General features: G+C 39.4%; 1 protein-coding gene across 1 annotated transcript in view; it reads left to right on the top strand.

The window, feature by feature from the left end:
- The first annotated feature begins 636 nt into the window (after positions 1-636).
- The window catches only part of LOC129103156 (CAP-Gly domain-containing linker protein 4-like), a 35,985-nt gene continuing 22,471 nt past the window's right edge, over positions 637-14,150 (top strand). The window contains exons 1-6 of the mRNA XM_054613460.1: positions 637-716; positions 5,485-5,616; positions 7,930-8,069; positions 8,536-8,629; positions 8,870-9,031; positions 10,486-10,604. Of these exons, the coding sequence (XP_054469435.1) occupies positions 5,499-5,616; positions 7,930-8,069; positions 8,536-8,629; positions 8,870-9,031; positions 10,486-10,604 (633 nt within the window). The 5' untranslated portion in view covers positions 637-716; positions 5,485-5,498. The remainder of the gene's footprint in view (positions 717-5,484; positions 5,617-7,929; positions 8,070-8,535; positions 8,630-8,869; positions 9,032-10,485; positions 10,605-14,150) is intronic.

Raw genomic sequence — 14,150 nt, 5'->3', positions numbered from 1 at the left:
ATTCAATGTTTTTTCTTTCTTTATTTTTTCTACATTGTAGATTAATATTGAAGACATCCAAACTATGAAGGAACACATATGGAATTATGTGGTAAACAAACAAATGCTCAACAAACCAGAATATGTTTTATATTTTACATTCTTCAAAGTAGTTGAATGAGAAGGTGTGTCCAAACTTTTGAGTGGTACTGTATATATATATATATATATATATATATATATATATATATATATATATATATATATATATATATATATATATAGGGTCTATATCGTTAATAGTAACAAGTTATAAATAACCAGGGGTCAACAGATGATCTGAAACATAAAAAACTGGATTTCTCAAAATTCTAAGGCCTCACTTGAACAATTTAAATTAACTTTATTTAAAAACATGTAGTTGTATGAATCTTGTAGGAGTGACAGCCAATCAGAGAAGTGTGTGTCTGACCATTACCAAGTTCTATTATGATATCATAGCACGTGCTTTTCTATTGACAGTAGTTGTTGGTTTTACCTGAGGTTTGCAAAGGGGGGGCGTGTATTGCAATTGTATCACATTTATTTTGAAGGAGCGGAAAAAAGTGTGAAACGCCTTTATTGTGAAGTCTCGATGCTGTAACCGGATGTGGTCCTTTATGTTCGTGGAACACAGTTTGAATCCTGTCAGCCCACGAGAGAGGCCACGAGAGAGGCCACGGAGCGGCCAGGTGAAGGTAACACACCGTTTATTTGTGTTCTGTTACTATCTACGTCACCTTTATTTCAATGTCTCGTCGTAAAGCGCATTTAAAGCTGACCCTGCGTCTGTGCTGGCTGACATGGACGCTTCCTCTGAGGAGCTAACGTGTGTGAGCAGAGACGGCTCTGCGCCTCACCTGTGGACACCTGTGGACACCTGTGGTCTCAGTGGCCGGCATCATGTGCTCATAGTTGTAGTGGCTGACTGCTTATGTCCACCATGCATGCACTAACACACGCGCTACAGAGCTTTTAACACATGCTAACCGGCTAGCATGTGTGACGTCACTGGAGGGGGCGGGGCTACGCAGGGACCTGCAGGATGTCGACATGCACGAATACAGAGGGGTCTAGTGAGTGGAAACACCTGGTGGTGGGCCGGTGGCTCGTGGTGACAGGTAAAAGCGCAGGTGCAGCTCATAACGCTTAAGCTGACCGCATCCCATTAAGTAGAGCCAGTTCAAGGGTCCTGCTATTGTGCATGCTGGCCCAGTTTGATTACATTACATTATTACATTACAGTCATTTAGCAGACGCTTTTATCCAAAGCTACTTACAATAAGTGTGTTCAACATAGGTATTCAAGAGAACTACTAGTCACCAGAAGTCGTAAGTGCATCTCCTTTTATTAAAAAAGCATCTAAGAGCATAAACCAGAGCAAAAGTACAGAAAGAAACTAATACGAATACAATAAGTGCAACAGAATAATATGAATACAATAAGTGCAACAGAATAATACGAATACAATAAGTGCAACAGAATAAATAAGTGCAACAGAATAATATGAATACAATAAGTGCAACAGAATAATATGAATACAATAAGTGCAACAGAATAATATAAGATAAGATAATCCTTTATTAGTCCCGCAGCGGGGAAATTTGCAATAAGTGCAACAGGCTAATACGAATACAATAAGTGCAACAGGCTAATACGAATAATATGAATACAATAAGTGCAACAAACTAATATGAATACAATAAGTGCTAATAATATGAATACAATAAGTGCAACAGGCTAATATGAATACAATAAGTGCCACAAACTAATATGAATACAATAAGTGCAACAAACTAATACGAATACAATAAGTGCAACAGAATAATATGAATACAATAAGTGCAACAGGCTAATATGAATACAATAAGTGCAACAGGCTATACGAATACAATAAGTGCAACAGGCTAATACGAATACAATAAGTACAGAATACAATACAATAAGTGCTAAGTGGAAGGCTCAGGGTAGTGCTTCTTTACTTTTTACTTCTTGAAGAGAAAGATGGGCAGCGACTCTGCTGTCAGTGGGGAGTTCATTCCACCACTGAGGGGCCAGGACAGAAAAAAGCTGTGACCGGGTGGATCGGCCGCAGGGACCTCTGAGCGACGGGGCAACCAATCGCCCTGAGGCAGCAGAGGGAAGTGGTCGGGCGGGGGTGTAGGGCTTGACCATGGCCTGGAGATAGGAAGGAGCTGTTCCTTTGCACTGTAGGCTAGTTTAATGGGCCACTTAATGAAACTGTGCCATCGTTGACATAATTTGTTTCACCTGTGCTTCTTCTGCGATGACGAGTCAAAATTGTCTGCTGAGAAAAAATGCCCATATGATGAACACAAGCAGTTCCAAAATTCTGAAACCAATCCAATACTCCACAGTACGACCTACACTGTAAACATGTAGCTTGATTCTTTTATCCAGATAATAAACTATGATTCTGAGGGAACGTTTGTACTGCCACAATCCTACAACTAACTTTGCTGTAATTAATGTAGTGTGAATGTGGCTTTTGAATGATTTGCATTCATAAGAAATGTAGTTTGCATGGGTCGAATAAAGTAGTCACAAGTACAAAGCAATGGGTGCCAAAATTAACGGAGTTATCAGTGCAAACAGTATTGCCTCTTCGTTAGCTGTGAGGATGGGAGCGGGGTTACATCATGGGCCAGACAAACAAGGAGAGGCTTATTGAAGAAGTAGGCCGTTGTCCCAAATCACACGGCAAAGCCCTAATCTCCAGACAGCCAGGGAGTGACCTCAGAGAGGCATCAGGAATATCTCATCTCACTCCTCAGCAGCATGAAAGGTGGTGCTGAATCACTGACTAGAATAACAATTTATGTTCTGTTTCACATGGATATTTTTTTTTTTACTCAAATTGTTGTGTGATTTATGTTTCAAGAAATTATCATCTTTAAATACATCCCCTTAGTGACCACTTACTCACTATTTTACAGTTTACCTTAGAGAAATGGTGACTGCATAGTCAACAATTACATGGATTTGATCAAATAGAGTTTCCACACCTCTTCTAACATCCTCCAGCAGTCCTTTTAATGTGAAAGGGTAAATGGAAGACACCTAGTCGGTGCATGTGCTTTTGCATGTGGTGTTGAAGGATTTTTTTTTGCCAGAGGCTTTCAGTTTAATGTTGGGTTATGACTTCAGCTTAGCTCCTGATTGGTGTACCGCTCATTTTTAAACCAGTGTCCTTATGCTGTGGGCAGGACACATGATCACGAAAAGCCTGAATTATCTCTATCTCTTACCACTAAAGAAAGCCCTCACGCAGCAATTGAACATGAAAATAAGATAAGATAATCCTTTTATTAGTCCCACAATGGGGACGTTTGCAGGATTATATAGCCTTATGCACAAACCCTGACAGGTTTTAATGTCTTTTTCATGATGTAATCTTGAACACGTTGCTTTTTAGTTTCATTGCGTTTTCTCCAGTTGATTACGGAAAAAAAGGTTCCTAAATAAGATATGAATTTTAACTGGCGACATATTGCCATGTCACAGTGGGAACAGCACTGGTGTAAAAATGAAGAAAAGTTATGAGCGGCTGAGTTCCATTTAGCTGATCAGTTTCAGAGCATTGATTTTTGTACATGCTGGCTCACTGGCCCTCTTAAATGGAACAAAGTCACCATTATTGTAATCAATAACATCTTAGCCTTTCTTACGTCAAATGTGTGCTGTGGAAAAAAAAAAACCCTCTCTGCTTCTACAGTGTTTCAGTCTTTGGCTAATGGGTGGTTTAGTAGGGTGGATGCTTGCTGTCAACAGTGTCAACAGTTGTCCTAATCACAACCGCTGCCCTTTTACTCTGTGTTTGTTCGCACTGTCACCCTACAGACACACTCTCAGCATTGTGGGTCTTATGGTTGACTAGTCTGTTGTGGTGTCAGTGGGGTCAGGAGTGCACGCGACTGGAAAGTGAGCGTGACATTCCAGCCGGGGGGAATCAAAAGTGAGAGCTGGCTGTAAATAGCCACTAGACCAGGGAGTGAGGGGATCAACAGAGCATAATGAGAGTGAGGGGGGGGGTTCATTGGAGGCTGAGGAGGGGACGGTCTATGTGCTTTGGAGATATTTGGAGAAGCAGCTTGGTTCGTAGTTCTGCTGGACCCAGTCTGTGTGTGTCTTCATTTTAGCTTAGCTGGACAGTTAGGCTCTCATGAGGATCAACGAGAAAGAGGATGAAGCAGAATATGACAGTGAGTGTTGGTTTGTCATGTGGCCTCAGACGCAGTTGCTTTTAGGCTTACACTGTGTATGTGTGCGTGTGTGTGTTTTGCTTTAAGTTCAACCTCTTACGATTACACATCCTGTGTTCCTTTTATACTTTCAAGATTAGGCCACTTGTTGAGCATTTGTTCCCCATAAACCTATTTGTGTTAACGTCTTTAGGAAAACTAAAATCAACACTCAAAACTTTGCAGAAATATTCTTTAACTCAAATGCAGACATTCTTCATCTCCAATCCTAAATATCAGGTGATCTGGTTAGTTTGACAGTTTGATTGTGATCACATTTTACCTCAATGTGTAAGTCACTCTCCCTTTATCACCAATATTGTCAGTACTTTTGGTCTTGTACTGTGTGTAATAGTTGCTCCTTCCACTCTTGCACTTGGATTGTATAGTATAGGTAATCGGGATACACGGATCTGTCTTTTTCTATCCGGACACTGATACCGACACTGATACCTGTGCTTCGGGTGTTGGCAGATACCGAGTACCGATCAGATACCAGTGTTTAATTAATAAGCTGTATGCCTCACTTTGTGGAAGTGACTCGGATCATTCTGTTATGTGTAAGGCATCATCAGGCATGACTTAAACATTGATTTCCTAACTTTGTAAGACTAAATGTAACAAATGAATGCATAAATATACATTTATTGAATAGTTATTTATTATTGAAATAATGCATGTGCACCAGCAACTTGGTAAAGAATCTTCAAAAACAACATGAATCATATTTCAAATTTAAGTGTTTTTAAATGCATCAACAAATTGGTCAAAACTTCAACAGGAATTAAAATACCTTTTGTATATAGTATGTATTATACACATAGCATTGGGTTGAATAGATCGGCCCCATTGTCACGATACACAATCCTGATATTGGTATTAGAGGAGGATAAGAGGAATAGCACACTAAACAATATCAAGTCTATTAGTAGTACTATGATATTTTACTGCCTATATATTTTAGTCTAACCATTATATATTCCACCTTGAGATTTAGGGTATAATTATACCCACTTTTCTGAGTACAGTTGCAAAGGCTTCTTTTAGAGGAAACTTGAAAAGCTCCCTGTTTTAGTGGGATAGTGTAAGATAAACGGAAGTCATGTCTCCTCATAACAATCGAGGCGTTCTCACCTCGCTTAGTGGAGAATTAGACCTACATGTGTTCTCAGAATAGCTCGTCTAATATTGTTCGTGCCACAGGCCCTGAGGGGGAGATGACAAAGGAGGATGTTTCGGCGCTCGTTGAGGGAGACACCGTGCTGGGCTGGGCCTCTTCCCATCAGCGGTCGGTCATCCACCAGGTGGCCTCTGCACCGATGCCCAGCGACTGTGGTGAGGATCCACACACACACACACACACACATGCACACATTTAGTACATGCATACAGTGGAACCATGTGACAATTCGGGTTGATTAGTGGCACCATTGCAGTACAGAACACACTGTGAAAGCATTGGACATAAACAGCTCGATGACTGGAATCTTAAAAACCTTTTTTCTCATGCAGTTGAAATAATGATCAACATGTTAAAAACATTGTTCGTCATTTGATCAATGCACCACCAGGTGAGACTAATCAAGATTCAAGCGGTAATAATAATAATCAATCATCATGATTCTTTTTCGGGATGAGACATCAAAGTCCTGATCTAACCATACTGACAGATAATTCTGGGTTTACGCTGGCAGTAATCTAATTGATGCTCCTCATTTATTATTTAAATATATCATGGCATCATTTTTAACAATAATTTAACACTGTTTTGATGGTCTAAGGTAAAAAAAAAAGTTATGACACATTTCTTACAGATTTATTTCAGAAACATTTTAAGTTCCAGTTTTACTTTTTGTCCTCTGATTCAGTCCAGTGTGTTTGACATAGAGAATACAACTTATTCTTAAACATGTAGTGTGGTTGCTGCTAGCAGATTTAATAAATGATAAGTAATTAATATAAGGATATGTAACTAGTTTAAATAACTCAATTAGGATCTAGAAACCCTTAAATTAACATAAAAGAACGATGGTACTCAAACTTACCACCATTAGTTTAATTCCTAATGGAATTTGACAAAGGACTTAAGTTGGACGCCACCCTATTTTGGAAAAACGGGGAAAACTTCAAAATGTGAAGTTTTAGGAGGAGACCACCCTTCAGCGTCAACGTCCAGAGTTGTGTTCTGTGGAAGAGTCAAGAGACCAGAGAGTCCTCTGACGTCTCCTTGCTTTATCTTCTTGAGAAAGGGGGGGTAGTTCTATTGCACCCCTCCCATCTTAAAACTATCTTGATTATTTCCTTTAACCTTACTTTATCGAATTAAAACTAGTTACTTAAAAAGTCATTTTAACTCTTTCATATTTGAACTCTGTGCTATCTCAGCTGCATAATGATACCAAATAGTTTGATTTGAATCACTGAATAAAACCTGTAGAATTAGAGACTGAATGACATTTCACCCCCTCTGTTGTCCTGTGCTGGGGTTGAGATAAGGTTATATGGCAGGAAGCTAAAATAATGGCAGACAGAGTTAGATATCATGAAGTTAACCATCCATAACTTTATAAACTCAGATGTTTTAATACAGATTATAAGATGTAAGAACTTACTATGACCAGAACTAAAATATCAAGTAAAGGTTTCTTTAACTTGTTTATTACAATTGGATGCTCTTCTTTGTCCTCAGGAATGTTTATGCTCATAAAACCCAGAAACATGGAGTGTTCCCAAGAGTTAGTCCAAGTCTTATCTTCAGATAGTCCAGGCACAGCGTAAAAACACAGGTCAACCACTTAGTGTCCTTATACAGCACCAGTCAAAAGTTTGGACACACCTTCTCATTCAGCTACTTTGAAGAATGTAAAATATAAAACATATTCTGGTTTGTTGAGCATTTGTTTGTTTACCACATAATTCCATATGTGTTCCTTCATAGTTTGGATGTCTTCAATATTAATCTACAATGTAGAAAAAAAGAAATAAAGAAATAAAGAAAACCCATTGAATGAGAAGGTGTGTCCAAACTTTTGACTGACACTGTGGGTCATGAGAGCAGTTCCTGAAGGAAGTTAATAGGTTTAGATCTTCTCATTGACACTTAGATTTATAATGTCACGGTGGATGTCCGCTACAAACAGGTCATAACTATATGAGTTAAGTTGGAAATGGAGTGCAGACCTGCTGTGAGTTTTTCATCCCAGAATATCAGATGAAATCATGTTGTCCTTCGTCTACATTATTATATGTAATGCAGTCAGTAAAGCAAATGCAGAGGGTTTGACGCTGGTTAAATAAAATACGTTGGTGTTCACTGTGGAAGGCAAAGCCTATTTGTTTCCAGCCTCAGAGGCTGAGCTCTCTAATGCTTCTCTTGGTTCACAGCGTGCCATCCGCCGTCACATCTGATTTCATTCTCATCTGCAAGAATAGCAGAGGGCATTTCCCAAGATTACTAATTTGATTGAATCGATTGAACTGTGAGTCGCAGAAAGTTAAATGTGTGTCTTTGCTGCAGTGTTTCACACATGGCTTTCTCCAAAGGCATACACAGGTGAAAGAGGGACATTAAGCTGGATTCCCAGTTCCAAGGTGATTTACAATACAGTTAAACACTGTCTGTCGTTTCTGTCGTGTCTCTATCTCCAGAGTTCTCCTTCTTTGACCCCAGCGAGCCGCAGTGCAAGGAGGTTCTTCTGGATCCCAGCACCACCATACCAGAGCTGTTTGCTGTCCTCAGGCAGTGGGTGCCCCAGGTCCAGAAGAACATCCACCTCATCGGCAACGAGGTGACGCCATCTGCCTCCTTTCACTGTCTGTGTGCTTCAATACAAACTCTTCTCTGTCTGTTAAAGGTCACAATTCACAACTCCGCTAATTCAATTATTATAAAGTCAATACTTGATAATACTTCAGAATGAAATAAACCTGCCAACCCGCCCCCAAACCACCACCACCACCACGCAGAGTTAAACAAAATAGCTGCAATGCAGTAAATTGTGCAGGGAAGCACTTGTCTCTCACTCTCACATAATAACTGCTACCCTGGAGAAAGAAAATGCCTCGTTTCCATGTCAGTTTGCCCGACAATTCTCATCCAAATTTAAAGATGAATAGAGTTATGATAGGCCCAGCTCGCTTGTCATTCATCAGATCAGTGCCCCGGAGTTTTAGTTTATAGCCTATTATGTAATAATTCTGCACAGTCACACTAGCGGTCCTTAGTGACACACTGCGTATCTCGTCTTCGCACAGATCCTGAAGAGAGGCTGCGGCGTGAACGACCGAGACGGACTGACAGACATGAGCCTCCTGCACTACTGCTGCAAGGCCGGGGCCCCGGGCATCGGTTAGTATCAATGGACGGGGGTTTTGAAAAAAACACTCTCAGCTGGATTGTAAAAGTGTAGCCACATCTCCTCTGCCTTTAGTCACTTATACCTGCTACTCTGACCACCTAACACGATCCTGTATGACTTGATAAGCACTGCTATTCATCTGTGCTTCTCCTTAAACACAGTCTCTAGAGCTGACACACTATCTGTTTCTTCACCCCACGTATACCTTCATCCCTCCTTTTGTTCCTCAGGTGATGCAGATACGTCTGCCGGCTTTGCCCGCCAGCTCCTTGCCCTTGGTGCAGATCCCAACCTCCGCTCACGCTGGACCAACATGAGGGCCCTGCACTACGCTGCGTACTTCGACGTGCCCCAGCTTATCCGGGTCGTGTTGCAGGCCTCGCAGCCCGGAGGTGAGACTGCCCCTACAGTCAGTCCAGGGCAACCATTTCTACTTTTCATAACCAGCTGCAGTGGCAGTAAGGCTTCGGTCTTTTATCTTTTTTTCCCCCTGTGGTAAACATACTGAGTTGCCAGCTTCTGAGGTGTAACCACTGCAGCTACATTCAATCTAATCCAATACAAGGGTAAATTTAAGTACTTTTTTGCGTGCAGTTTTTGTGGTAGATGTCAGTCAGAGAGGCGGTACTGTATTGTAGTTTGTGCTGTTGTACAAGGCAGTGAGGTTTTTCTCAATTTGATGATGCATTGTGGATGGACCTGGACAGCGGCAGAAGCAGTTTACAGCAGATTGACTACATTTATTTAAATTATTACTCATTTCACACGAGTATGGAGTCCAATTTATAGAAATCACCACTCAGCAGATAAAGCCTGGTTGACATTGCTGGAACTGAGATGGAACTAAGAATAATGGGAGAATGATTGTTCACCACAATCTGTCTGAAAGGAAGATCCCTGACTGAAAGCTTACTTCAGTAAACACATATTGCACAGATAGGAGTGTGTGGAGGCTTTTCCTGTCATTACAGATTATTATGGACAAATGACTGCACAGCATACACGGTTGTTTAGGTGCGTTTGTTGAGGCCTTGTGCTTATAATTTAGTTTTTCTCTTATTTTTAGGAGCTACTTTCCAATTTAGTGATCATAGTTTGGTGGGCTTCAAAGGTATTTTTTGTTAAAGATTATATTTTAGATACTGTGATGCACTAAATTGGTGCTCAATCCAGTTTGTTTATCATTTACATAGTTAACATAAAATGGATAATGCTATCTCAAGTCCAGGCTTGTTTAGTCTCCAGAGCAAAATGCACTAAAGCCTCTTACGCCATAAATGCACCCATGGGACGCCCAGCAACCAAAGCCGTTTCTTTCTGCAGCCGCAGCACCTGTTTGGAGACACCTTAAAGGAATAAAAAGCAAAGATTTTTCCCAAGAGGACAATATTTTATTACGGAAATCAATTCATAAATAATATTAATACTACGACTGGCGCTTTCATTGGTTATTTGACAAATGTCACCGGCAGTAGGCCACACCAGCTGCTGCTACTTAATGTAATGAGTGTATTTGTAGTCCCAGTAACTCCAACAGAGTGATACTTCTTCCGTTTAGCAAATTGCGTGACCCCAACTTCATGTTAAACCTTCATTCACATCATAGCAATAACTAAAAGAGGTTGTTGGCATCTGTAATGTAAAACAAATGTTGCCTAATTAGTACTGGTTCTGTTGTTTTGGTATTTAAAATCCTATTGATTTAAATGTAGCAATACTTACACAGCCTCTACAGAGGCAGGATGTACTGCAGGATTCACATTTTTCAGCTGACTGAGTGTAAGTGGCCGTCAAGAATAGATCCTGTCAGTGTCTAATCTCGTGATTGCCTTCTGTTTCTTTGTAGAGGTAGATTCCACCTGCAGTGACTTTGACTTCGGCACCGCCCTTCACATCGCTGCGTCCAACCTGTGCATATCAGCTGTCAAATGTCTCCTGGAGATGGGAGCCAACCCTGCTTTCAGAGTAAGTCACATGGTTTTCTCACTTTCACCAGAACAATAACATTTAATCTTTTACTCTTATTTATCTAAAGACTTTTCTACAGATACAAAGTTCCATGAGATACTAAACAACCCTCATTTCTGTTCTTAACCTTCATGAGAAATCTCCTGAGCCTGCAGTGCTGCTGCACTAAAAGGTTCTGCTATCTCTACTGCAGAGGAGCATGCTTTTAACTTAGAAAAAGGATCCAGTATATTCTAAAAAGTTTATAGTAAAGTCAAATTCAGCAAGAGTATATGACACACACTAACTCTTAATGACTATATTTTGTGATTCTTTCTCAAATATTAAAATAAAATAGTTTATTTTCTTGAACAGCACTATCAATGGATAAAGGTTGCTTTGATTTGTTTATCACTTATCACACACAGTCCTCCAATATTTATGAAGTTGTTTAAATTTGTCTTTACCCTAACTACAGAGGGTAGTACAGTACTAATATCTCAGGCTGCTGATGAAAAGTTGTATTGTTGGATATTCTCTATTTTGTATGATTATTAAATGAATGAATTGTTCAGTGACGGTTTCCTCTAAACTAAAGGTGACACCATTGGTTTTCGTTTTTAGACCAGCCATCCAAAACCCCAGAGTATTCAAATACTAATGCTTCAGGCAAGTAGCTGAAATGTTTTACTGCCCGATAGCCAAACTTGCTTGTCTGAAAGGAAAATCTATGCCGAATAATAAATGAAGAAAATCATCATGGATTTGGATAATTGGGCAAAAAAAAGATTAGTTTTTTGTTGTATTCATATTATTCTGTTGCACTTATTGTATTCGTATTAGCCTGTTGCACTTATTGTATTCATATTATACTGCATTACAGAATAGGTTTGATTTGAAGGAGACCTTTGCCAAGGAAGTCCTTATGCTCAGTTAAAAATACAACAGATTGCAGTCTTTCATTTTCTCTCTGAGGTCTCACATTTATTCCGTTTCAGATAGTCAGCCTGTTTTTGTGCATATTTCCTGTTTGAAATTTTCTCACTCAGCTGGCAGAAAACTCTAAAAAGGCAATAGTTTGCAATTCAAAAATCCCGACATATTTTTAATAGATCTGCCACTTGAACATCTCTCTGTCGGTCTGCCTTGTGCCTCTCAGTTTAAAGCCTTGGCTGAGCGGTTTGTTGAACAGTAGATGGTGAGGTGGCATCAAGGTTATACGTCCTATCATAGACTCTTAAATTCTATCAAAAAATTCTACCCATACCAACATTTTTATGTCTTGATGTGCCATTATCTTTTATATCAAATGTTTTTTTCCAGTAGATTCTGAACAAAATGGTGCCTGTTCTTTTGTATGTACTAATTTTCCCACTGGAGGTCACCAAAGCACTATGCACCATAATCTAAGTGCAGAGTGCAGAGGCTCTAGATTTTTTTCGTTTGTGAATACAGAGCTTCAGAGCTGTGGTTGATATGAACTCCTTGTTTTAGTTTTTTAACCCTTTTATCTAGGGATTTTCTGCATCGGAAAAATAATTTGTTCCTTATCTTGCCAAGCAAAAGATTAAACTCCTCTTTGGGGAGATTCATTTCTGTCTGCTTTAATATTTAAGGGTTATCAAGTCTTCGCTTCCAATTATCCCTGGAGAAATGTTGCATCTGTTTTGACAAGTTTTGATACTGCCACTCCCTTTTTCACCCTAGACACCGTCTTCATAGTTTGAAAGGGCCGATGTGTTTCCTATGACCCCACCCATTTTAGTTGAAGTATAGACCCATCATGTGGGTGTTTAAAGTAATAATACTGAGTATACTCAATTACTATACTTTTTTTTTTTTCTTTCACAAAACGTATAAAGAGAGAGCCAAATGCCTGGAACATGTAAAACCAGTATTTCTTAAATTAAGTAGTTTAGAGGAAAAAAGCATTACATCGATATCAGCCCTGTTTGTCTGCACCATATAGCATTGGCATGCTCATTGATTTGTGATGTACTTGAAAACTTTACCTACCAAATTGAGTCAGTTGCATTTTGAAAAATGTCAGTGGTGGCTGGCGGTGGAGTATAAGGCACGAGAACAGAGCCAAGAAATTCAGTTTTTAAAATCTCTTTTGCTTTTGTGCAAAGGTCAGACCGGGAAGTGTTTTAATTTGATATTCCCCTTCTCTGACGCAGCAGACATTCGTCACAACAAACCTTGGATTTGAGCAGTGGATTGTTTCATAAGGATGAAAAAAAAGAAATGTTGCTGGCCTTTCATGCTTCCCTTATCACAAATCTTATGGTTTAAAAGCTATAGCAACTCCTTGTACTTTCTTTTAGTTGCAAGTTTTTTTTTTTGTGGACTGCGCACTTGATTTTTCATGTTCCAGATTTCAACTGAGCCACTGTTTTAGTATGTGCTGGATCTTTTGGTGGGTAGAGTGAACTCTGTCAGGAAAAAGCCCCCATGAGCTATAAGTTAATTCAATAGAAAACATTTAAGTTGAGTTCTATCATCCATGCCTTTTTTTTTTTGAATAAATCCTCTTTTACAAGTAGCTGCTTCTTGTTTCCATGGCTGTTCTTGAATTGAACTAAGGAAGGTTAAAGGCGCAATGAGTAGGATATGACAATAGCGGTTTGTAGAAACAACGTTAAAGTTAGCCCCTCCTCCCCGACTCAAATAGGGTTACAGCGCTCGCCAGTGGGTGTAAGCCAACCACAGATCCACTCTAGTTCTAAAACGAGCTTTGACCGCCTGGCATTTCACCTCGCTACATTTGCGTTGTTTTTTGGGGTCCGTGTCCACAATTTTCAACGCTTTCTCTTGGATGCATGCTTACTATTTGGCATTTGGCCACTACATTTTTATAGAGGTTGATTGAGGGGTTATTTTTGCATCAGTCTTCAGTTTGAATGTCTGGATAAGAAATTATTAAATTCTCAACTGCAGCATCATTTAAAGTATTGATTGTGTTCAGATTACACCAGTTTATGGATTATTTTTTTTATTTTTTTTGATTGCACTATATTGAGAGATTTTTCAAATACAATGACCTCTTCATATACGTAAATGATATTGGACAAAACATTAGCAGTTCAGTACAGCCTTGAAATAATCCACATAATTTAAATTGCCAAAGAGACAGTAGTCATTGCAGGACTGCTGTTAATCATCCAACTTTTCTATAACCTCATCATTCAGTGAAAATAAAATCTTCAAATGTATCTTATTACAATCCTCACATGCCATGCCATATGTACGAGAGAGTAACTGGCAAATGGCACGAGGATTTTATTTGGATCGTTTTTAAGGAAATTAGCACCCGTTCCTTTAATTACTGTTGTAGACGCAGTGTGGGGCTGCTATGTAGTTGGCAAAACCATTCGTCACACGTCTGCAAGTCTGATGAGTTGCATATTGTAAAAAAAATGAAGGATAATTTCAATGCCCCAAAAATATAGAAGAACAACATTAAACAGAACATAGTGTGACAAAATACCGCACATAAATCAGCACAAACACATTCACTTAAATCACAGCTGCAGATTAAGTGGTGTGTACACTAGCTCAGTG

Source organism: Anoplopoma fimbria, chromosome 15, assembly GCF_027596085.1.
Source record: "Anoplopoma fimbria isolate UVic2021 breed Golden Eagle Sablefish chromosome 15, Afim_UVic_2022, whole genome shotgun sequence".
In the NCBI taxonomy this organism is placed as follows: domain Eukaryota; kingdom Metazoa; phylum Chordata; class Actinopteri; order Perciformes; family Anoplopomatidae; genus Anoplopoma; species Anoplopoma fimbria.
The sequence above is the reverse complement of the archived record's forward strand: the minus strand, read 5'-3'. Positions and strand labels throughout refer to the sequence as shown.